The sequence below is a fragment of the Patella vulgata genome, chromosome 8 (genome assembly GCF_932274485.2).
Source record: "Patella vulgata chromosome 8, xgPatVulg1.2, whole genome shotgun sequence".
Taxonomy (NCBI): Eukaryota; Metazoa; Mollusca; class Gastropoda; family Patellidae; genus Patella; species Patella vulgata.
In genome coordinates, this window is record NC_065886.2 from 33,497,111 (window position 1) to 33,523,972 (window position 26,862).

At 35.3% G+C, this 26,862-nt stretch overlaps 1 protein-coding gene across 4 annotated transcripts in view; it reads left to right on the forward strand.

Moving 5' to 3' along the window:
• Positions 1 to 5,120: 5,120 nt before the first annotated feature.
• Positions 5,121 to 26,862, forward strand: part of LOC126829850 (ATP-binding cassette sub-family C member 4) — a 40,123-nt gene continuing 18,381 nt past the window's right edge. For 2 of the 4 annotated variants that reach the window (XM_056102999.1, XM_056102998.1), the window contains exons 1-13: positions 7,414 to 8,354; positions 16,076 to 16,186; positions 18,417 to 18,534; positions 19,036 to 19,251; positions 19,765 to 19,854; positions 21,178 to 21,347; positions 21,792 to 21,917; positions 22,660 to 22,909; positions 24,055 to 24,168; positions 24,622 to 24,672; positions 25,222 to 25,263; positions 25,751 to 25,942; positions 26,256 to 26,350. Coding sequence is in view for 2 of the 4 variants with exons in the window: in XM_056102998.1 (XP_055958973.1) it covers positions 8,347 to 8,354; positions 16,076 to 16,186; positions 18,417 to 18,534; positions 19,036 to 19,251; positions 19,765 to 19,854; positions 21,178 to 21,347; positions 21,792 to 21,917; positions 22,660 to 22,909; positions 24,055 to 24,168; positions 24,622 to 24,672; positions 25,222 to 25,263; positions 25,751 to 25,942; positions 26,256 to 26,350 (1,583 nt within the window). In the remaining 2 variants the exon portion in view is untranslated. Of the gene's footprint in view, positions 5,765 to 7,413; positions 8,355 to 16,075; positions 16,187 to 18,416; positions 18,535 to 19,035; positions 19,252 to 19,764; positions 19,855 to 21,177; positions 21,348 to 21,791; positions 21,918 to 22,659; positions 22,910 to 24,054; positions 24,169 to 24,621; positions 24,673 to 25,221; positions 25,264 to 25,750; positions 25,943 to 26,255; positions 26,351 to 26,862 lie in introns of those variants that run through there. The other 2 variants (XR_008789086.1, XM_056102997.1) reach the window with 2 other exon arrangements.

Below are 26,862 nucleotides of genomic sequence, written 5' to 3' on the forward strand. Positions count from 1 at the left end.
CCTTTAATTCACTTAAAGGGGAACTAACATCTGACACTGTAATTTGACAGCCAGCCGGGTCAGTAATCTAGATTAAAGAGAAGCAGTCACTAGCGTCAGGAATCTAGATTAAGGGAATCAGTCAGTAAAGTTAGTAAACTAGATTAAAGGGAAACAGTCAGCATATCAGTAATCCAGATTAAAGGAAAGCAGTCAGTAGTCTTAAAGAGAAGCAATCAGTAGTGTCAGTAATCTAGATTAAAGACAAGCAGTCAGTAAACAAGATTAAAGGGAAACAGTCAGTATATCAGTAATCTAGATTAAATGAAAACTGTCAGTAGGATCAATAATCAATTTTATACCTAATGATTGACCCTGCTGCTAGTGGGCATAATTAAATTTGTAGCCTGGCAATGCTTAATTTTATCAGTACTTCAGCACCAAACTACATGCAAAACAAAACCTACCTGACATACCTGCAGAAAAATCAAATTACATAGATATTGCAAGAAATAAAGAAATATCAAATCAAGTGAATGGATTCAGGGACCAGACATAAAGCGTCCACTGCGCTGTACAATATCGAGCCTGTAATGATATAGGTTTCACTCAAAATGGAAACAAAAAAATTAATGATTTACAATCAATACTTAACAGAAATAATGCTACCGGTCGTCTCCTGAATGTCGATAGGCTGCCAGTTGACGTCATGAGTTGGAACTGTCAAAAAATTTAACAACACTAAGGGCAATAACAAATTAGGCAGTGAGCGTTTAATAGTAAGTGCAGTAATACTGTGATTATGTTGAATGAATGTATGTGTGTATAAAAGATGTCTGTGTGTTTATCTGGTTATTTGTATGAGAGTATAAAAGATAGATTGTCATTCTCTCCCTATCATTGTTGATTTTACCAACAATTCTCTTCAAGGATGTAGATTAACGTTTATAGAGGATTTATTGCCATTTTACAATTGATCTGTTGAAACAGTTAAAGAAGAAAAAGACCACTTTGGACTATTTAAACAGATATTTGTAACTGGATTGGGTTAAAATAATGAAACTTCGAACAGATTGGGTTGAAATTACGATACTAGAAAAAAGCTTTCAGTATAATTCTTCATAAGATCATACTGTTCTGTCCTTATTGTTATTTTAATGTTGTTGCTGTTGGAATAAAGAATCTAGAGTTGTAGCTGTTGGAATATATCATATCTAGAATAATAAAGTGGTTTCAGTTTTTTGAGAAGTAACCCTCTTAGGTTATCAAACATTGAAGAGTTAAAATTACAAAGCAACCGACAGATTTATCTAAGTAAAGGTTAAGTAATTGTGTTCTTAAAATTTATATTAAAGAGGTAATAGGTAAGATTTAGATAAAGAGATTGCTGTTCTTGCTATAATAGTTCAAAATCAATAATGAAAAACAATTAAATATTTAAAAAAATTTAGTTAAATTATTTTTTTTCTGATAGAAATTATGAGTGTTTGAAGTTTTGACAAAATGTAGGGTAGATAGTTTTGATTGTCATGTACCATTCCAATGATAATGAATAAAGTCAAAATTGTCCATTTTATCATTAGATTATTAAATGGTGAATCTGTTCTATTCCATTCAATATATGGTTTGTTTTGATCATATCCCTTTTGAATATTGTTATGCTGACAAATTTTTGGAACATTTAGACTAATATATTTTTTAGGGATTCACCTTTCACAATATTATAGTTTGCAAGGTCAGCTGCTTTAGATCAATAGGTCTGTTACCAAGTGAAATGGCCAAGCAAGATTTGATCCCAACAATTGTACTGACAGCCTCATGGGTTTTTTTGTGGGTCCTCTATGTGAATTATTGAAATAAAACTCTCCCTCTCTGTCTCTCTCTCTCTCTCTCTCTCTCTCATAATTATAGCCAAGTAAAATATATTTCACTTTACAGCACAAAAAGTAAAAAGGAACTTGAATGGGTTGAAATTAGAGGAAGATTGAAAGTATACGAGTTCAGTGTTATCTATTCTACATGTTGAAGGATGTTTTATAGCAAAAATGGCACCAAGAAGTAAATGTAAATATATGTGGGATTTCTTATGTATATGGTAAGTAACATTTCTATTTTTATTTTAGCACCCAGTATCTGATAGGAAAACAAATAAAGATGGCTCCCCAGAGGAACTAAATCTGAGAAATAATTCAAAGAAAAACATTAAAGATATTGATTTACAACATCATTAAACACCCCCTGTTTAGAATTTATTGTTATTGTTTATTAGATACTGCTTAAATTTTAAGATTTAGACCCTACCCCACCCCCTCTCTACTCGTTTTGTTTACAGGAATTTTTTATTCTGGCTTTTAAAAGATAAAATAAATACTAATGCTCATAGATCAAATTGTAATACATGAACTCAAATTATAACACTTAAACTCAAATTATAACATATGAACTCAGATTATGATATATGAACTCAAATTGTAACACATGAAATCAAATTGTAATATATGAAATCAAATTGTAATATATGAAATCAAATTATAATACATGCACACAAATTATAATATATGAACTCAAATTATAAACATGCGCACAAACTATAATACATGCACACAAATTAAAACATATGAACTCAATTGTAATACATGAATCCAAATTATAATAAATGAATGCAAATTATAACATATGAACACAATTTATTATACATGAACTCAAATTGAATGTGAATTATAATACGAACTCCCATTATAATATATGAACATTATTTATGATATATGAAATCAAATTGAACTCAACTTATATAATCAATGAACTCAAATTATTATCAATGAACTTAATCTATAATACATGAATTTAAATTATAGCACATGGAAACAAAATAGACTCAAATTAAGATACATTAACTCAAATAAAGATACATGAATACAATGTATAACTATGAACTCAAATTGATCTAAATTTATAATACATGAACTCGAATTATAAGACATGAACACAAATTATAAAAAATGAACTTGAATTATAAGACATTAACACAAATAATAATACACCAACTGGATTTATAACATATGGACTCAAATTGAACTCATATTATAATACATGAACTCAAATTATAATACACTAAGCTCCACACATAGCAGAAACTGAAAATTAGATAACACGAGGTGACAAACTTAGACAAACTTTGAGGGACGCTGAGGCAAGATCCCAGACCTCAAGACAAACGTGCACACCGAAAGTTAGAAGAAAGAAATGTCAAATCAAGTCTCTAAAGAGTTTTAATAGTGTTCAAGGTTTTGAAATAAACTGGCACAAAATGTGTTTATTTAAATTTCTACTTGGTCTCCCTTTCTCGGCCGTGTTAGATTGACATTTTACATCTTGACAAGTGTATGATGTGCTTATAGTAAATAGCAGACAGACTCTCTGATATATGCAGACGTTGAGTGGTTTTATTTATTCTACGTGAAGAGTTTTAGTTCAAGTCTCCTGTCGACTATAAAACAAAGTCACCTAATTTACTCCACAATTTGACATGTTCAACATAAAATAGACCTAGGTCTTCTTCTTGGTGGGAAACATAATGGTCTGTGAGAAAGGCACTGTGTTAACCGAGAAACTTCCTCAGAATTTTCTGGCCTGGTACCCAGAGGTTGGAACTTGAGATCCGCAATGCAGACTTGAGTCCGAATTAAGTCGCATCAATGACCCTACTTGCGACACGACTTTAAATACTTGAGACTCGAGTTGCGGGGAGTGGGGGCATAACACTAACTTACCTTATTTACCATTAATTGCTGACTCATTTGATGAACTGGCGACTTGAACAGGACTCCGGCTTTGGAAAGATTTGGGACTCGACTGGACTCGCTACTAAAGTCAGTGACTTGAGACTTGGCTCTGACTCGACGTTCAGCGACTTGGACTTGAGGTCCTGCAACTTGTTCCCACCTCTGCTGGTACCCCAACCCTTGTTAGTGGGCCAGAACACAGTATTTGAATTCAAAATAAGAGCAGTCAGTATTCTGTCATCTGGTCAAAACTCCCCCCCCCCCCAACCTCAACCCACTTGTGATATAAATTTCATGTTTTAAAATAATTTAGAACTACAATGTATCGAACGTTGATTGTTGGGTAAAGATTAAATCGTTGGTGAAAGAACTAGCTTATAGGTAACTTTTTATAAATGAAAAAAATGAAGGTTTTTGAACCGTTGTCAAATCAAACAGACTGTTTATTTGTTAAATCGGAAGCTGTCTCGATCTCTCGGATGTAACCAGTCTAAAGATACTAGTTTCCTACAGATTAACTTCCTAATCTGTTAGTCTGCGTAATCTATTTAATACCATTTCGAGGAAGTGTATCGTAGTTCACCGTTTGTAAATTTCCTTTCTTGACAAGAAACTTCTTAACGTCACTCAACACTTTAAAATATATGGAACGGGTGCCAAGATGATTCAAATGTTTAGAATTCTATTTTAGACGACATTTGTTGGATTCGAAACTTTCTCATTTTTACACACCTGTACAGAGAGATGAAAACTCATTTGAAGATGTTAAGTTGAGACATGTCATGTAGAATTGGATAAGTTTTTATTGTGTTAATTTGAAGGATTGTATTTGAAACTTTTCCCTTTTTACAAACTTGCATAGGAGTAAAAAACCAAAGAGATAACTTACTAGGACTGACAAGAATAAAACCCAACTGAATATTTAAAGTTGTGTGTCCTTGTGTGTATTTGAATTTCTGTTTTGGCCGTCTTTCGATTGTATTCAAAACTTTTTCATTTTTACACACATAAGGGGTGAAAAACAGAGAAATCAGTTCCTCGGATTGATAAAAAATCATCTAATGTGAATATATCTTAGATCAACTGCTTGATGTGGATCACATAGATTTGAACAAGTTTTTATTGTCTTGATTTGAATTCGTGCTGGGATTAAACTATTTAATGAGAAAGTATTTCGCAAGGTTTAAATGTGAATTAAAACAGAAACCTGGATGGAATTTAACAATTGCTGGAGTTTATATACATACGACAATCTTGTGTCTTGTTTTAATAGAAACCTGGACTGAACCTAACAATTTTTTTTTCTTCTTGGGAGTGTATTATGACAATCTTGTGTCTTGTTTAAAATTTCTTGTATTAATTTTTAATCTTGATAGAAAGACGTTTTATTTTTATCCAGTGGTAACAGCACTGTTTGGGGTTTTATGGTTGCTTGCATTTTCTTCGTCTTGTTTTCTTATAGACAGTTTATTTGTGACCGCAAATAATCGTTAATGACTGCAACTTGACGAAGCTCGTTTGAAACCAACAGGTTGTTCTAGGCAGAGTCAAACTTTTTATTTTGTGAAATATGAAGTCAATTTGTGACAAGTTAATAAATTGCATAAATAATTCTGTGAACTACCAATAAACCCATATTGTGAATTCCACATGGAAATGAGAAGTACTATACTGTGTTTTTAATGTCTGGTGTATTTAGTATTGGATTGTGGCCCATAACCAGATTTATGGAAGAGAAGTGTTATGAGGTGGTTTAGAAGGATATAGATTTGGAATTAATTTTTGATTTTGGATAATAAACTGCTTTATTGAAGTGTTTAGAGGTGGTTTAGAAGGATATAGATTTGGAATAAATTTTTTACTGTGGATAATAAACTGCTTTATTGAAAAGAAGTGTTATGAGGTGTTATAGGAGACTATATATTTTGGGGTAGAGTTGATAAAAACTGATTTATTGAGTAAATAATAGATAATAAAAGGATGAACAATATTTTGAATTGTGGGTAAGTATGTTTTTTTATTCACTTGAATTGATATTTGTTGTTTATTTCTTGCAATGTCTGTGTATTTTGTGTCGTCTGCAGGTTTGTTTTATCGGTTTTGTTTTGTGTACTATTACAGTTCAAACTTACTCATAAAGTCACTGTGGCTCCGATCTTAAATAAAGGGAGGGGAGGATGGGTGGTCTAGTGGTTTAAAGGGTGCGTGTGAAATCACAAGGTCTGTCGTTGAGTCAAGTGGCGTGGTTTCGATTCCCTGATTGAGTAGAGTACCTGCTGAAATAGAGTCGCCTGTCCATCCTCTATATCCTGCTACTGCTAAATAAAATAAAATTGAATCATATGTTTGTGTCGAGTAGCTGTTAAACCCCATTTCTCTCTCCCTATCTGAAAAAAAAAAGGGAAAAGGGTGATGAGTGTTTTATTGAAACGATTATGTCGGTCACAACAAATCCCAAGAGTCGAGTAGACCTTAAACCCCATTTCTCTCTCTCTCTCTCTGAAATAAAGTGTTTGAGGCATGGACAGTTCACAATGTGACAGGCTCAGAGGTTCCATGTTCGATCCTTGTGTCGACCAAGACTGTTCATCAGGATTTTCTGGGGTGTTCCCCCTTGTCAGTGGTGCAGGAAAAAGGGCGTGGCAATGGACAGTGTATAGTCATTCAGATGGAATGAAAACTGAGGTCCAGTGTATTCATTGTTGTGCACATAAAAGAACCCTTCGCAATTCGAATTCAGTATAAGAGTAGGCTGTAGTGCCGCTGCCCGGGCAAAATTTCCCTAATAGTACACTGCAAGGCGTATGCCCGTCTTCATTAGCCCATTCAGAGCAGTTAAACCCTATTTTATTTTATTTCACAATGTTTATATTGTATAGAAACTGTTGTAATGTTTGACAATATATGTTTAAACAAGAAAAGAATTTGTCATATGTTCCTTCAATCTATACTTTAACCTGTGCAAATTTATTTAAAAGTAAAAAAAGACAAATTTAGTGTCCTGCCTGTAAATAAATACAGAGAATTGTTTGAAAGGTAATATTAGTTTTTGGGGTTGCACCAGTTTTCATTTTATTTGCTCATTTGAAATAAAATAAAATGTTAATAATTTTCCCCAGCAACATTATTCTGTCAATAAGATGAATTTTATGGTTTACATGAGTGAGAATTCGTTTTTAAAGAGACATTATTTTTAAAATTGATTTTAAATAGTAACATATTTAAAAATAATCGTCAAAACCGCCAAATGCCATTTGATTTTGAATAGTAAACACATTTAAAAATAATCTTTAGACCAATTTTACCCAATTGTCAAAACTGCCAAATGCCATTTGATTGAGATTAAAGGGTTCGTTAAAAATAAGAAATGGGCTTCCTGATTTACTAATAATCTTAACCACAATTATTTTAAAACCTTCCTCCCCGGGCAATGCTAAAGTTCTACAGATTAAACCCATGCTGTGTAAAATCAAGAATTTTGTTGACTATTAAATGCAGAAGTATGTTAACTACTCTAATCATGAATAAAACTTAGACGAGTCTCGAGGCAAAGATCAACAGTGACATACCAACCTCGGGGAGAAAAAAGATGCATTTTAAACTAGATTAAGTTTGAAAGTAGAAATACCTGTCGGATGAGAGAAGACAGTGTTTGTTTTACTGGCTGCTGTTGGACACGGCTAGAAAACAAATTTAACATGAGGTAAACGAAGCAGTGAGGAAGAAATAGACGGGATCGGGTAAAAGTTGTGTGGAGTACTTTTAATAGTTTTAAAGTTTTTTACACGAATAAATACAGTTATCGAGAATTTTAAATGACGTGTAGCCTTGACGATTGTTCACATGAGGTAAACGAAGCAGTGAGGAAGAAATAGTGGGGATCAGTTAGAAGTGTTGTGGAGTACCTTTAATAGGTTTTAAATTTTTAAACGAATATATACAGTTATTGAGAATTTTAAATGCCGTATAAACTTGACGATTGTCTAATGGATATATGAGTGGATGATTAATTGCCATAAATACAGTTATCCAGAATTTGAAATGTCTAATGGATATATGAGTACATGATTAATTACCGATTTTAATTTTGAATATTACTCTATAAAGAATGAGTTTAACTTTTAGTGATTTTAATTTTAGCAACTTTGAACAAAAATAATCTTTCTTGTGTCTTTTGACTGATGGGAGATGTCTGAAATGTGTTTTTAATTCAAGACAAATATTGATAAATATTTTGATGGTGGATACAGATGGTTCATAATATCAGGAATTTTCATGATAATCAACACAATTTTACGCCTTAAAGCCTCGATGATCGATAGTCCAGGATTGAGCTGCAAAGTATATCTGCACTGAGATACCTATACTTTTCGGGGGTGTAGAATAAGAAGAAAAATAGTTTTCACGATAATCAGCACCATTAGAACATCATAGTCAGTATTAATCTGTACTTTTCGGCCTACGATAATTTCCGAGTGTGTTCCATAGTGTTGATGGGTAAAGATTTGTGGTGTAAAGGAATTATAAAGGAAGAGTATTATTGAGGATTAGCAAGGATACATTCAGTATTTGTGTCATTATATAGATGTACAGGTATACAGTATATTTCATTCATCTAATTATCTTACAGCATTTCAAAACTCTCAGATCTTAAATCATAGGCATAGGGGGCCAATCTCAGTGAGGCTATTTGCCCAAAAATTTTCTTCGTCACCCAAATTATCAGAATGAATCAATCCTTATATGATTATATTTCTATGATATATAGTCTCATAGTTCTCTCATTCTCTGATGTTTGTGGCCGAAAAATGGATGGTTCACAGAATCTATAGCCCACCCCCATGGCTCCTACACCTATGATCAAAAATACATGTAATGTGTGTTACCAGTAAGTCAAGTTATAGAGAGATAAATAATGGATATTATTCAAGAAATTTGCAAACTCTGCATATTCAATAATTAGTATGATTTGAAAAGGCTGATTAATGATAATACCTCATTCTTGCTGACATAATATATTATTACCTCTTTGAGTTAAAGCTATAACCATTGATTATAGATGACTTACAAATAATAAGCATATTCGTTTCTATAGAAATTAACGTCAAAAGATTTTAAGCATTGTTCTAATCTATTCCTTAAAATTATTCAAAATTAAGTTTTCTGTGGAAAATTTCAGTTTTAAGTTTCTGATGTCAAATTGACATTGTACCTGTATGTAATTTACCTGTATAGCATGACCTATGACCTTTGACATTTCTTACCTGTTTAAAGGTAAATAATGACACCTGGATAGGGTTATTTTTAACGAGAATGATTCACCTATATAATTGTCCGGTGTAATTAATAACTCAAGTAGCAGACAACGTAAATTTGTTCCAGAAGATTGTGTACTATGTGTACCATGGATATTTATGTTAATTAATCAATTTGGATAAAGCAGTGAAAATTAGATTTCATCAAAAAAGTCCAAGAAATCTATTTATTGAGAATTTGAACGCTGTTCCTTGGTCTGCTTGTGGATGCTCTAAAGGTCAAATATTACTAGGTCATAACAAATTCCCTACCTTTATTTAGTTGATCACCAATTGTAGAAATTATATATGTCCTTGGGCCTGTTTCACGAAATTTTAACTAAGACAAAATCCAAATTTTAGTAATTTTATTGGATAATATTAGATTGATTTTAGTGCTTAGCCAATCAAAATTGAAGTATAAACTAAAATTTGGATTTTATCTTTAGTTAAGATTTCGAAAAACAGGGCCTGAATCTTTAAACTTTAAGACCAAGAAAGATTTTAGTTTAACAGATCAACGATGTTGAGGGGTTGGGGTGGGCGAGTAGTCTAGCACATGTACTTTAGATCATAAGGTTTGTCGTAGAGTTGAATTGTGTAGATTTGATACCAAGCTTGTACGAGACCAGGAGTAGGTTTGTGTTCCCAAAATTGTAGGCATTCTGCGGGTCCTCCAGTATATTGCCCTATCTGAAGACCCCCACATGCAATAAAATAATGCCATGTTAGTGCCGAAATGACTTGGTTTGTGTTGAATAGACGTTAAGCCCCATTTCTCTCTCTGTGTATTGGTTTTCTCGGGGAGTGGCAGGCAAGAAACATACTCTAGTATGCCACTGCATTAGAATCTTTGCTGGTAATGTAGTTGTCGGGTAACCAGATTTTGGGAGCCACATATTTTCAGAGACTAAGGCGCTGGTTCACTAGCCAGGCTGTTGGGGTTTGAATCGGCTGCAGTCCAGGAACAATTCCTTCATAGCACATTGTATACTCTAAGCCTGTCTTCGTAAGCCCAGTCAGTGCAGAATAGTAGACTTTAAACCCTGATTTACCTCCCCCTTCTTCTCTTCCTGCCCCCAACCTACATCTCCCTATATCTAAAGTCTCTGATAATCATATAAGGGATCGTTAATACTTGCAAGCATATCATCAAAGTTTAATCTCTATATAAAGAGCTATCAATACCAATCAGGTTTATCAATTGAAAATTTGTCAACACTCGGCATCAACTGCAGAGGATATACTCAACATAATGAATTTTGCTGAAATATTTTGATCAGCCTCTTTTTAAGGGTATTGAATCAAAGCTGAGAGGATTTTGTTTTTTTTAATTAAATGTTAAATAATTAATTTGGATTAAGCCGAAAAGTGCAAATAATTAAAACAAAATTTAATTTAATATGTTTGAAAATTGGTGCTTTAGATCATAAGGTCTGTCATTAATTCAAGTAGCGTGGTTTCAATTGCCAGCTTATATGTGATAAGGAGTAGGACTGTCTGTCCAACCTTGTGGCTGTTTCCCCCCACAGGTAAGACCCCTATGTGAATTATTGAACCACATGTTAGTCCTGAAATTACCTAGTCTGTGTTGAGTGGAGGTTAATCACCATTTCTCTCTCTGTGTTTGAAAATTGATGCACTAGAAAAACACATCACCAATGACAGTGTTAGAATTGAAGTTGAATATTCATGAATGAATAATTAATATTATAATGAATGAATAATTAATATTATAATGAATGAATAATTAATATTATAATGAAATAAAATGTAGTTAAACATCCTACTGATCTGCACAGACAGGGCTAATGAAGACGTGCATACAACATCCAGTGTTCTATGAGGGTAATTTTGCTCGAACAGCCCACTCTGTCAGGGGTTCTTTTACGTGCAAACCAATGTGTACACGGAACCTTGGTTTTTGCCCCACCCAAATGACTAGACAGCTGTCCCTGACAAGAAGGAACCACCCTGGGAAATCCTGATGAACTTTCTGAGACAACACAGGGATTGAAACTCAGGACCTCCAGTTTAGCTAGACGAGGTCTTACTCACTGAGTCGTCGTAGCTCCCAACACAGTGTGTATGATGGACCAAACTGGTGCAAGTGACTAGTTGTGGTATTTACTTCTCATGACATAAAATTTAACCTTAAAACACAAATACGTCTAAAAACACTTAAAACACAAATACGTCTAAAAACACTTGAACACAAATACGTCTAAAAACACTTGAACACAAATATGGTTAAAAACTCTTAAGATTGATTTATAAATCGAAAAGTGCTACAAAAATTGGCCACCATATTCCTTGGAAAAACTGACATGCCTGTTTAAAGTCAATATAATAACATGCCTGTTTATGGTCAATAAAATGACAAGGTAAACAAAATACTTGAAAAACTGACCAGGGGACAAAAACTATGGAACTGAAATACCTGTTTCACATTCACACAGTATACTTAGCAGTTGTATGTTTTCTTTGAAATCTTAGTTGAGACATTGTGATTGGATAAGATAATACATGGTGTTCATGTCATATCTTCTTGTCCAATTGTGATTGGTTTAGATCCTTGATTCCCAACCTGTAGGTCGCTAGGGGTTGCAGAGCACTTTTTGTGGGGTATTGGCAGACTACTCTCAAACTTTGAAAAGATGCTATGTTTTCATGAAAAGCATATAAATCTTTGATCTATACACCTCTTGCCGCATTACCAATCGCCTTTCCTCTCTCATGCTCATGATTTCTTTCCTCCGTCTCTTTCCTCAGTCTATCATTAGAACATTTTGATCTGTAAATAATGATGATGTTTCATAGTAAAAGTGACTTTGTTCTTGGTGTTTGGTGTTCGTATCATATCTTCTTGTCCAATTGTGATTGGTTAAGATAATACTAGGTGTTTATGTCTTCTCTGGTTGGTCCATTTGTAATTGAGATTGTGCCAGAGGCAGGGTATGCTTACACTTTCTAGAACATCTGATACAACTTCTCTTATTTATGAGTTGGATGAGGCTTGGGTAGGGGACAGATGAATAGGAGGGTGGGGTGGGGATTGAGTAAGGAGACAGGTTAATGGGAGGGTTGGATGGGGATTGGGTAGGGGAACAGATGAATGGAGGAGTTGGATGAGGATCGGGTATGGGGACTGATGAATGGATCAGGATTGGGTAGGGGGACAGATGAATGGAGGTGTTGGGAAGGAATAGTTAAAAGGTGGAGGTAAATGGAGGGTTGGATGAGGGACCATATACTATATTTTTGAAAATGGGGAGATAAATAAAAGGGTTGGTTGGGTGGGGAGAATAAAATCTGATCTGTTGAAATATCATCATATCCATTATCTACTGCATCATGGAGAATGACGAAAGGGGAAAGAGATGGGGGTCAATGGTTTACAGTGCTAGACTATCTCTTCTTGGTTCTTGTATTTACCAGATAAAAGAAAGTTTAATGACTGTGGCATGGTGAATATGAACCTGTAGAAATATTTGAAGATGAATGACTTCCGCTAGTTTAAAGGGTACAGTGTTTAACGAGGAATTAAGTATAAATGTTTGTAAACAGGCGACTGCACGATGTTGATTAATTCTGGTGGTTTGTTTGATGAAAACCGCGACAAGTGTAACATGATCGTGGCTCGTCTTTTCATTATATAACACATCCGAGATAAATACTTGTATCACTGTTACTTTCTCACCTAGAGAGACAGAGAGGACAGGTGTGGGGAGGGGTGTTGAGAGAGATACAGATAGGAAGAGAGACACAGAGGAGGGAGAGAAATTAAATGAAATGGGGTTTGAGGTCCTACTGTTCAGCACTGACTGGGCTAATGATGACAGGCATACACCATACAGTGTGCCACACTGATCCGCAGTGAATATTTGCTTGGCCGCCACAATCACTGATAAGGATGACATTAATGCGGCTTAATGAGCTAGAAATATTAACTTTTTTCCTGCGACAAATTAAATTCTAAAACATTTTTTGTATATATTGGAGAAATAAATAAAGGCGTTTGACGTATTTGTAGGTAAAAATTATTTCCGATTTAGTGTAAATGGGTATTAAATTGACTAAAATGCAGCATTCTCTCCGAAGCAGTTATGTCTTATGTAAACAATGCACGCGCCATTCAGCCAATGATTCACACCGCGTGCTGTGACAGCATGTGTTAAGGCAGTCATCTATGACAGAGATATTATACGAGACTCGTAATTCTCTGTGAAACAGATTGACAGTGTGCTATGAGGGAAACTTTGCCCACTCTTATTTCGAATTCCAACTGCCAAGGGATCTTTTATGTGCAAGCCACTGTGCACATGGGGTCACAATATTTCATACCGTCAAAATGACTGTACATTGTTCATTGCTGGGCCCTCTGTCATGCACCACTCACAAGGGAGAATCACGCAGAGAGAGGGTGAGGAATGGGTATTAACTCCGCTCCACTTTATACTTTCGATGGCCTACACTACATGAAGATTTGACTGGTTATAGTGATAGGTCGCGTACGCCAAGAACTCGCCATAACAGACCGCTTCATTGGCTAATCCCTCACATTAACCAGAGCGCGGCTTATATAACAACTCTTCCAGATCCTAGTGTACATGTAGTGAAGAGAAGTAAAACGAAATTTTGAACTATTAAAAAACAAAACGAAATAGGATCTGTGTTTTAATCAGATTAGGAAACAGGAGAACCCAGGGAAACCCTCTGGAGTTTGTGACAGACTTAAACATATAAAGCAACACACACACACTCGCCCATTACAGACAAATGGTTATCATCAACCAGACTTACAATAGGACTTGTGTTCACTGCTTTTTAAATTTAAAGAGACATTATCACTTGTTAGGAAATTAAATCTTGTTAATTTAGTATTCAAGGGTGCTGGATGTTAAAGACTATGTTTTTTGTGTTGATTACAGGTGATAGTCTAAATAAGATTAAAATATTGTGTTGACATTCAATTTGTTCATTGGATAATTAAAAATTTCTTGAATTTGATAATTGTGTTTCTGTGGAAACAAATTTAACTAAATGTTTGGTATATACAACATTGAAGATTTTCGATGAATTAATCATCTTGTTTACATTACAAAAGTCTTTGTACAACAAACAATGTGTGTGAACTTCTCTAATAAGAAGAAAGAGAGAGAGAGATGGAGTTTAACATTCACTTGACACAAACTAGGTCATTTTGGGACTAACATATGGTTTAATTTTATTTCAATAATTCGCTTGCGCGTAGGGGTCTTTAGTAGTGGGAGGAAACTGGAGGACCTGGAGAAGCGACCCTATTCCTTGTCACGCACAACCAGGGTATCAAAACCATGCCAGCTGACATAATGACAGACCTTATGATACAGCAAGCATGCGCTAACCATTCGGCCATCCCCCCCCTTCTAATAAGTGGTGGTATCAGATGTTCTGGGAAGAGTAAACTTCCCTGGATCTTATAGACTGTTCCAAGTGATATAAGATGTTCTATAAGAGTAACCATACTCTACTATGTGCATCTCATATTAAATATGGGAGCCATAGTAGGTCCTGGGTTTGCTCCCCTTGTTGGCTGAGAAAGTTCCTCTGGATTTTCAACATGGATTCTCCTTGTTAGTGGATCAAGCCAGTGGTGCCCCTGACAATGAACAGTGTCTAGTGCTCAACCAAGATCCCATGTACACATGAAGGTGCACATAAAAGAATCCTTGATAGTTGAATTTGAAATAAGAGTAAGCTATAGTATCGCTCTCCGGTCAAAAATTTCCCTCATATCACACTGTACTGTGTATACCCATCCTCAATAGCCAAGTCTGTGCACAATAGAAGGCTGTTAACCCCAGCAAACAGTATACCCATCTTCATATTAGCCCAGTTGGTGCAGAAAAGTAGGCTGTTAACCCCATTCCATTTCATTTCATATTAAATGGTTGTTATGGAGCTAATTGGACAGTAGTACATCTGGAATATATATCAACAAGTATATATCCTGTCCGATACATGATGATGTTTTTAAACTGGTCTGACCACAAAATAAATAATGAATTGATTGTCACTGGAAATGGCTGTATGGCCTAATTATTTTTACTAACCTCTTTTTTTAAATAGTCTTTTGGTTCAGATCTGTAGGACATTAACCCCCATTTCATTTAAATAGTTATGCTATTTCAATTTTGGCTAAGTTAAATGTGAAGAGGTGGTGTCATTCTTTTAGTGAAAAGTTATATAATAGGGTTTAATGTCCACTCAACACAAACTGGGTCATTTTGCAACTGACATATGGTACAATGTTAATTCAACAATACGCTTTTGCATAGCTTTTCATAGGAGTTTGAGGAATTCTCAAGACCCATTTAATGATAGACTATCGCTATCTGTCCAATGGCAATACTACAAATTTATATAAGTTATTGTTCTAACAAGAAAAGACAAACACACTAAACTCAACTCTGGTAGAGAAGTAATAAAGGCGTAGCCTGTTCCTCAGTATTTTTCAAGTATTTATATAAGATAAATAAAATGCCAAAATACATAATATAAAACAGTATTAAATTTATTTATTTAAATACATTCATTTAAATACATTCATTTAAATACATATTATTCAGAATTATTATACAGATTTTAATACACTATCAATATTATAATATGTTTGTGTAAGTCCCTATTTTTTTCCCCAGTAAAACAAATTGTGAGGCAAATATATATATAGAAAATTTAAAACAACAAATCATGTAACCATACATGACAACAACAAGATCAAAGGACTGAGGCTCGATATGGTGATCCAGAACAGGGGGTTTGAGGAGTAGACGTTTGGGGATGATGATGTGGTCTCTGCATCACATCATGAGAGACGTAAGGCTACACTTAGTCTCAATATAATAGCTTCCAATCTGTTAACTGTATTGATAGAGGATAATTATTGTTGTATTTTGTAGGTGGACTGGTCTCAATATAATAGCTTCCAATCTCTTAACTGTATTGATAGAGAATAATTATTGTTGTATTTTGTAGGTGGACTGGTCGAATATTTTGGAAAGGATATCATCATACCCTAGATGAAGCAGACGTGTACGATGTATTACCGCAAGATTCAACCGTTAAATTATCCAATAATCTTGGCAGGTAAGATCCTTCTGTCGCTGGTTCCCACTTTTCAGGGATGGAAGAGAATTTGGGTGGATAATGGTGGTCCAGTGTAAAAATTTGTGGTATGCTGAAACATTTTACATTAGCAGGTGTGATAGGGTGGTCGAGTGGTCTAACATCTGTACTTTAGATCATAAGATCTGTCAATGAGTCAAGTCGGGGTTTTTATCCCATGGATGTGTGTGACAAGGAGGAGAGTCACACATTCAACCTTGTGGATTTTTCTCAAATGCTCAGGTTTTTTCCCACTGAGGAGGGTTGGGTGGCGGAATGGTTAGCATGTGCGCGCTGTATCATAAGGTCTGTCATTGAGTCAACTGGCAGGGTTTCGATTCCCCAGTTGTATGTGACAAGGAGTAAGGTCGAACGTTTACTCCGGGTCCTTCGGTTTCCTCCCACTGCTAAAGACCCCTACACGCAAGCAAATTATTGAAATAAAATTGAACAATGAGTTAGTATTGAAATGACATAGTTTGTGTTGAGTGGACGTTATCCCCATTTCTCACTCTCTTTTTTTCCACTGATAATATTGTACTATGTGTTAGTCCCCACTGTTGTTGTGTTTTGTATTTATGACACAATGGGGAAATTCTGAAAATTGAGATATTGTTATATTTACATTCTCCATCTCAATACCTTTAAAATGGTGTATGGTTTATTATTATTTTTACGTTCTCCATCTCAATACCTTTGAAATGATGGATGGTTTGTTTGAATCAGGCAAAAATTGACTGAGCTATATCCACTTGAAGTTGCCCAAGGCATGAAAGTAAATTTTGAGAAAAAGTAAGTCAAGGTTGTTGGTATGTTCCAAAACAAAATCACAAAGCAACCATACCATTTATTTGTTATTTAGTCGTTTAATATTTCTTTCTACATGTTTTCAGGGGTGCTGAAATTAAGTTGTAGTATAATGTCAATCCGACAATATCTGCCATCTTTTTTTCTAAATGGCTGGCAAAGTGATAAATTTATGTGTTTATTAATGTCATGTTATAGATTTTTAGGGGTACCGAATACGAAATTGCAGTATTAGGATTCAATCCGACAATAGATCCATCATTTTATTTTTGCAAAATGGCAACCTAAATGGCAATTTTTGTGTTTTCATCGTATATTTGTAACTGTTTTGTGCAAAATGTCATTTTATAGGTTTTTAGGCGTACTGTCGAATACGAATGTCAGAGAATAAGGGTTGATCCGACTATATCCACAATCTTGTTTTTCAAAATGGCCGCCGAAATGGCAATTATTGGCATTTTCACTGTATAATTGTTACTCCATTGTGGCTTATGTCACTTTATAGGATTTCGACAGTGCGTGAGCCCCATTTTTGAAAAGTCCAGAATGTTATATATTTTTGAAGAACATTAAATAAAATCTAGGCTAATCAGTGTATGAATTTAAAGTAATGTCAACTGTAGTCATTAACTGGAAAATGTGACCTATATTTGTTACAAAAGTTAATTTATTATTAAAAAATAGAGAGTATTTATAGCAGTGTACACCTTGTCTTGTGTTCTGTTGTGAATAGATAACTATAAACAAATGCTTTTAACTGTGGAAATAACTCATTACAAGATTTTATTTTACTATTTACCGGGTGACTGTTTAACGTTTTAGAGTGGAAAAAGTTAGTTGTGAAAGTACTCTGCAGTTAGGTGCAAATGCATGGAATGCACTGAAATCTTCAAATCTTGCGCGGGGTATCTGGGCCAATCAGCGAAGGAGTTGCGTTGACTAGATAGCAACAAGCCAAGTTTGTTATCGTATTGTACGGGTTTGAAAACTTGTTTTTTATTGGTTGAAAATGAGGTTATCAGGAATACTATGATAAAATTATGCATAAGGTGATTGAACGGTTGTCCTGCAGCGGGCAAAGAAAAAAACTAATTGCGCAGAGAATTTTAAGACAAAAGAAAGATTTACGAATACGGTACTATTACAAAATGTCCAAATAAAGGTGTTTTAAAATGTTTCATTGCTATTTTGATCTTTGGGGGCTAAAGATAGTATATTTATAGACCCATTTTTGTGAATGGGAGAATGGCTATTGATATTGTTGTTGTGGTTTGTATTTACAGGGAATGGGGGAAAATTTATCAACATGGTTGTTGTGTTTTGTGTTTACTGGGAATGGGAGAAAGGCTATCAACATGGTTGTTGTGTTTTGTATAATTAATGTTGTTGTGTTTTGTATTTCCAGGGAATGGGAGAAAGAGTTATACAGATGGAAGAAGGGAGGTAGCGTAAGTCTGATGGCAGCATTATGGAGATGCTATCGACCACAAATACTAGCTTTTATTTTATTAATAATGATTGAGGTGAGATATGATTTGCCTGAATTATCTCCATTTACTTTTAGATTCACAAAATATTGTGAATGTTATAGAATGCTCATTTTGGCATAAGAAAGAACCCTTTCTAATTTCATGTAAAGTAGAGGAATATGTAACTGATTTCTTTCAAATATGGTGGGAAACATTCGGGTCAATATTCCATTCCAGAGCTACACAACCAAGACACTTCACCTCCACCCTATTGGTTAAGAAACTTAGGAACACAAAAGTAGAGGCTATAGTTTTTAACAGATTGTTTCAAATTTGACTTGAAGCATTGTGGCCATTAGAGGACAAGCCCTATTAATATTCAGCACTCTGTGACTGTCAGGTACAGAGTTATCCCCCCTTTTGCAGAAATATCAAATTTGGTCAACATCCAAGTTTTCCTTTCGGATCATCTTCTGTCAAGACATTTATCTGGGTAGGTGTATATCCGTGCTTTATGTGGCCATCTTTAATGATTACTGTTTTATTTTTTATCAGGAATGTTTACGAGTTATACAGGCTGTGTTAATGGGATATTTTATAAATATTTTTGATGTGGATTCCAAATCACCAGACAAGTTACGTTTTCCCGATGTTTATATATTTGCAACATTTTTATGTATTGTGTGTCTAGTCAATATTTTCTTGGATCATAATTTCTTTCACCATGGATACCGAATGAGAGTGGCAGCTACATCATTGATTTATCGTAAGGTAAGGCTTGTTAACCTAGACTATTTAATTAATCGTATGGTAAGCTTTGTTAACCTAGACTATTTAATTTATCATTTAGTGGAGGAATGATCTAAAGGGTGCTTTATTTCATGAGGTATGTCATTGTATGTGACTAGGAGTAGAGTTGCCTGTACAACCCTTTGGGTTTCTCTGGGTCTTCCCACTGCTAAAGACCCCAATACGCAATCAAAATATTGAAATAAAATTGTTAATCACGAAATATTGTCCACTATTAAAAGGATGAAGCTGTTAGAAAATGTATGGATCTTATTACAAACTTCCGCAAATTATTTCCCCCCCCCCCTCCCTCCAAGAAAGACACCCCCCAACCCCCCAAGACACCCCCCACCATATAGTAGATGTGGTCAATACCTTTAAAGAAAATTAATGTCACCTCAAATTAATGATCTTGAATTGGGTTAGGGTAAGAGTTAGGTACTTTTAACAAAATCGGTTGAATGAATCCTGAAATTGTATCATTTTGTTTTTCAGGTGATGAAATTATCAAGTCATATTTTAAGCCCTAAAATTATGGAAGATATCATGAACCTGGTCACAAGAGAAATGGATGTGTTTCCTATGGTAATCATTTTCCCTCTTGTATCAAATATTATTAGATATTTCTTTAAAGCAGGGAGCCATTCATTGAGAAAAGAAATGAAATACAATGGGGTTTAACATAATAATGATAATTGGCCAATAAAGATCCTCTGAGGGTTTGGGAAGACCTAGTGATTTAGAGTATTGCACTTCAAGCTTTAGCTGGCTGGTCACCTCTGGCTTAAAGTGGTCGTGGTTTCGATCCCTGGTGTGAGCGTATGTGGCTTGGAGATGGTGGCGCCTTCTCAACCTCGTGGGTTTACTCCAGGTACTCAGGTTTCCTCACACAGGAAAGATGAAGGTCCTGGCTTGTTAGTCGTGTAAGATGAAGAGCCTGGCTTGTCAGTTGTGTAAGATGATGGGCCTGGCTTGTCAGTTGTGTAAGATGATGGGCCTGGCTTGTCAGTTGTGTAAGATGATGGGCCTGGCTTGTCAGTTGTGTAAGATGATGGGCCTGGCTTGTCAGTTGTGTAAGATGATGGGCCTGGCTTGTCAGTTGTGTAAGATGATGGGCCTGGCTTGTCAGTTGTGTAAGATGATGGGCCTGGCTTGTTAGTCGTGTAAGATGATGGTCCTGGCTTGTCAGTTGTGTAAGATGAAGGGCCTGGCTTGTCAATTTTGTAAGTTTGATCTAATGAAGGGACACGTTCTGTATGGTTGAATATCAGCTTAGAAATAACTTGAAATAAAAATGTAGTTTAATGCCCTACGTTTCTGCACCAGTCGGGTAGTGTGCTATGTGGGGAATTTTGCCCAAACGCTGTTTTCCAGGGTTGGTGTAAAAAAAAATCAATTTCATTCATTCCTTACCATTATAAATGCATTGTAGTTTAGGTGGTTTTAGGTGGTATTAACATTTTGACTGAATAGAACTAACACAGTTATATTGGAAAACAATCAATGGTTTATTATACACAATTACGACGTTTCGATAAGTATCCTCTTATCGTTATCAAGCACAATACTATATAGTAAACTGGGAGGTCCATATATATAAATGTATAATGTGAAGCCATACTTAATTAATTGTTATTAATTATTAGAGGAGTTCATAACTATAGTTAATCATATTTACCAACAAAAAACTTAAATACACTACAAGTACATAAAAATATAGATAAACATGAAACCATTTGTGCATTATGTGCATTTTGACTGTACTGTATTTTAGGGGTTCTTAACATTTAGACTGTACTGTATTTTAGGGGTTCTTAACATTTTGACTGTACTGTATTTTAGGGGTTCTTAACATTTAGACTGTACTGTATTTTAGGGGTTCTTAATATTTTGACTATTATATTTTAGGTGGTATTACCTGCTACATATATTATTATAGCACCTGTACAGTTATTGGTTATTAGTTATTTATTATGGGACTGGTTACGTCTCGGACCCGTCTGTCTGGCGGGACTTGTTGTTTTGTTATTGTTGTTTCCGTTACAAATATTGATGGGAAAACTTTCACGTATTTTGAGGTAAGTCTTTTATATTTCAAAATTAGTCAAAACAATTCTAAATTTAATTTAAATAAACTATAGCTAGGTTCTCTCTAAGTTTTAGTAGTATATGTGCTGAATAATTTTATGGTACGCCAATTGATACCTGTGACAACAAGCACAAGATATTTTTTCAAATGCCTAATAAAACTTGAGTACATGGTTGTGTACTCAAGGCAGTGGGGATACATTACAACATGTGTACTCTAATACAAGGGGGACACACTCTTGAACAGGGGGATACACTCTAGATCATGGATGTGCACAATGGAACAGGGGGATACACTATATAACAGAGGTGTGCAGGGGGTTGTACTAAAAAAAAGAAAGGATGAAGGCGAGTGGATACACCCCTGAACTGCCTCCATATTTGTGTATTCGTCCTTGAACTGTCTTCATGTTTTTGTAATCTTTTTCTTGCAGACAGAAGACGGATACCTACACCAATCATCGTCTACGTAAATTACAACTGATGATCAGCGGAATACATGAGATTAAAATGGGCTGCTGGGAAAAATTCTGTGAGAAAATTATCATGAATGCCAGACAGTAAGTTTTACTTTAGTTTCATCAAACCAATAGGATCAGCATGACACTGATTGTTTCTTGGACAATTGCGCAACAATGGACGAATTTCGAATTTTGATATTATGTCACAATTCCAAGATTGCACTGATGATGCTATGCTCAGTTCATGGTTCATAATACATCCATACTTTTTTATACCTAGAATGTATAGAGTGTGCTTGCATATTTTTACACATTTTAATTTGATAAATTATTGTTAGATATCTTGGTTGCTACTTTAAAAAAAATTGCTTTTGATTCATGATTTGGATCAGAAATAAGAAAATACAATCACAATCTGACAACCTTGTTCTTGGGGGTCGACGCTCTTTGAAAGAGCCTCAGGCTTCACCAATTGAAGTATGATCAACATGGATCTTATCTGATATTTTACATCTATAGATAATGCCAGTGTTTTCAAGCCAAAATTTAAACTGAAATTTGAAAACAAGCTGACTTTTACGTAATCTTTCAAAACCATAATTTTTTCGCGCAGTATCCAACCTCGTGGGTTTTCTGCTGGGCCTCCGTTTTCCTCCCACTGCTAAAGACACCTGCCCACAAGTGAATTCTTGAAATACAGTTGAACCATATGTTAGTCCCGATATGACCCTTTTTGTGTCATGTGGATGCTAAACCCCATCTCTCTTTCTTCCCCTCTCCCTTCAGGTCAAATAAATATCATAACACATTAATATCAGAAAATTTCTTTATTTATTTCTAGCGAGGAGCAAAGACATATGAAGAAATTAACGAGGCTATTGAGTTTCAACAGCGCCTTGACGTTGACGGCCGGAAAACTGGTCATGTTTGTCACCTTCATGTTAGTACTGGTCACAGGTCGAAAGGTCGTTGCTATGCAGATTTTTACAGCTATGTCGTTGTTTGAAACGTTACGCATCAGTTTAAGTATTCTTCTTCCGTCCGGGATTTTATTCTTCAGTGATGCCATGAAAACAATCCATAAAATACAGGTACAAATACACCTTTTATACACCTGTATGTTGATATACGAGTGGGAGCCATGATGGCTCAGTGAGTAAGATGTTGGCTCGCTTACCAGAAGGGAGAGTGTTTAATCCATGTGTTGGCGGAGAAAATTCATCAGGTTTTCCAGTGTGGTTCCCCTTGTCAGAAGTGAACCAACCAGACCAATGAAGACAGGCATATGTCATGTGCTATAATGGACATTTTGCCTAATCTGCATCTAATTCCAACGTCATGGGTCTATTACATGCATGCCGTGGATATGAGACCACTGATGAGGGGAGTGGTTTGGATGTTCGTATGGTTTAATGTGTTCACATTTGTTCGTAAGATCTGTCATTGAGTCAAGTGGTGTGGTATTGATCCCTCGCTTGTATGTGACAAGGAGTAGGATCGCCTGTCCAACCTCGTGGGTTTTGCTCCGGGTCCTCCAGTTTCCTCCCACTGTTAAAGACCCCTACGTGCTTGAGAATTAATGAAATAAAATTGAACCATATGTTTGTCCAGAAATGACCTAGTGTGACCCCATTTCTCTCTCTAATGAGGGGAAACCAAACTAGAAAATCTTAAGGGTACTTTCTCAGTAAACACCAGGATCGAACCCAAACCATCGACTGGACCACCATGAGACAATAGTTAAACAGTATTTGTAGTATGTGGTATATGGGTCAGTGAGTAAGATGCCATCTCGCTAATCTGGAGGTCTAGGGTTTGCTCCTGGTTTGGGCCAAGAAAATTCCTCAGGTTTCCCCTTGTCGGTGTCTGGTCGTTGGCATCGTGTGAAAAACCTGAGGTCTTGTGTAGGCTACACATTAGCATGTACGTAAAAGAACCCTTGACAGTTGGAATTCGAAATAGTGTAGGCCATAGCACCGCTGTCCGAGCAAAATTTCCCTCATAGCACACCGTATGGCGCATGACCGTCTTCATTAGACCAGTCGGAGCAGAACAGTAGGACGTTAAACCACATTTCATTTCATTTCATATATGTGTAGGCCTATAGTAAAACCTGCTCTTACAAACCAGATCATAGTATCAGTTTTCACAGAATTTGTCAGTTTTCTCAAATTTACCGGAATAAGATGAGAGTAGAGTAACTTCTCAGTTGTAATTTTTCTTTCGCTGTTTGTAGGAAATATTAATACTGGATGAAAGAAACTCTTCATCAGTACGTAGAGTGGATTATCAAGACCTACAAGACAATATTGCTGTCAAATTTACTAATTATTTTGCCAGCAAGGAAAAGGTAGGTTTAATTGGTTGATATCTTTTAGAATCACAGAATGAAAGGAAAAGAATTGTCCCATAAGGCCTAATGCTGACAATGAAACATTGATGTCAACGAACAAAAACACTGGACAAACATGGTCCCACAGGCAAACGAAAGTGTTTTAGGTTGAACAATAAGTCTAGAGTCAGAATCTGGATGACGCGACCCTGAAATTTAAATATTCAGATTACCACCATACACACATACATACACACTTTGATGTTATTTATATACATTAAATTTACGTTCTATAATCAGCCGAATAAGATCTCTGATTCAAAACTAGTCAGCAAACTTCTATGTAAGACATCAGAGAACAATCAAATCTGAACTACTCAGCAAAATTCTGTGTTGGACATCAGAGGACTACCAAATCAAGTGAATTTCTATCGACGGGTTGCATTTTCTACGAACTTGTTTTTATTTCAGGGAATTGATGCTGCTATGGTTTTATCCAATATAGATCTTGATATAGAAAAGGTAATAAAGATACAAATAATTGGAATTAGAATACACATTGTTATGTTCTTATCTCCCTTAAGCAATATTTATTTGTTGAAAATTATTGGTGCTACCATGCCAGAGAGGGGGAGAGAGAGAGAGAGAAAGGGGGTTTTCATTAATTTGTTTGCTCGTAGGGGTATTTAGCCGTGGGAGGTATCAGGAGGGCCTGAAGTAAAACAACAAGCTTGGGATTGAATCAACGCCACTTGACTCAATGAATACCCTCATGATAAAATGTGCATAACTCCTTGGATTGTTCAAGTTGTGTGTTTTCACAACTACTGAGTCAGAGTTGAGTCTCAGTCAGAGTTTTGAAATTCAAGATACGATAAATATGTCTTGGCACAACTAGGAGCCCAAAAAATTCTAATGATTTTAATGGGTTGGTCCCCTTATCAGAAAAAATATGTGACACTCTTGTTGACTGCTCGGATGCTGTGGGCGTTTGTTTCATTGCCTGGCAATCTATCTTTATCATTTTATTTTCTCCTAATTTGATATTTTCTTCTTCCTGTATTTGAATAGAATAATCTGTATGCTGTTATAGGACCAGCTGAAAGTGGAAAGGTTTGTGTCATCTCTTTGTTTTATTATAAAAGTTGATCAAATTTTCCTTATCCATAGGACAAACTGTGTAATATTAAATTTTCCATAAGTGAAAGTGGAAGTGAGAGAGGGAGAGAGAGGGATGGGGTTTACCGCACACTTATTGACACAAAACTAGGTTATTTCGGGACTAATGCATGGTTCAATTTTATTTCAACTTGGGGATCTAAAATGCATGCGAGAGAGGGAGAGAGAAGGATGGGGTTTACCATTCACTCGGCATAAACCTAGGTCGTTTTAGGACGAATATATGGTTCAATTTTATTTCAGTTTATGATCTAAAACACACGTGTTAAGCCATTTGACCACCAAAAATACCCCATTGATAGAACAAGCTCTGTTATTTTAAATATTTAAAACTTGGTCAGCACGATCTGTTGAAACTTACAAGTTAAATTTCAGACATTTTATGAAGAAAAGATTCATTTGCATGTGTTTCATTTTATAGAGTTGTTTGTTAATGAGTATAACTGGAGAACTTGAGAGACAAAAAGGACATTTATTCCATCATGGTCGTCTAGCATATGTTCCGTGTCAGCCATGGTTATTTCCAGGAACTATTCGAGAGAATATTATATTTGGTGCAGAGTTTGGTAGATATCGGTATAATCAAGTTCTACAAGCTTGTGCCTTACTACAGGTGAGTTGTTTGAGTCAATTGAATTGATCTGTTTTATTTAAAGTATAATATTATTTTAAATTTTAAAATAATTGGTTCATTTCATTAATTAGGAGAGAGGGAGCGGGAGAGGGGGGGGACTATCATATGTTATATATCTATTATTCAATAACTGAACAGGTTTTTATTGGGGAGTGGGGAGGGTACTATAAAACAAAGGACCACTTTATTACTTCTATGTGGGATACTATAAAGCAAAGATTAGTTCATATTTATTACAAATTAGATGGAACCATAACAAAATTGTTTTCTGATATTATTTTGTATTTTTTAGTTGTTTGATACGCTGCCACAGAAAGATTTGACGTTAATAGGAGAACGAGGAGTTATTATAGATAATACCATGCAGGCTAAGATAACTTTAGCAAGGTAGTTTATATAGATTACTATCAATTATTAAAGATAATGTTTGTAAGGTTTGATATAAAGTGTGAATACCTTCATTCTTTGGAACCTTAAATAAACAAAAATGGGTCTAAAAGCACACATTAAAGTAGCTAAGTCTCTAACTCAATATCATCCGAAATCTTCATCATTGAAAACACAAATTATTTGTCAATTTAAATCAACATTGATGCTGTGATCTTACCGGAAAAAGATGGGCTCCTGATATCCAATATTTAAGACAAAATAAACATTTTACCATTGGTACACGAATCGTGTACCATAATGCGTTTCAGCACCAGTTCTAGCAAGAGACTCGAGGAACGAGGCTAGAAATATTGCACCAAACCAAACGGCGTATGTAGACAGGAATAGCCAGGCGCTATAAATTTGTATTCGATTGAGACTGCTGGCTTATTTCGCGGAATATAACTGATTTGAAATTAAGAGTTAAAACGGAAACCATTGAATATATATCAGTTTATATACATTCATAT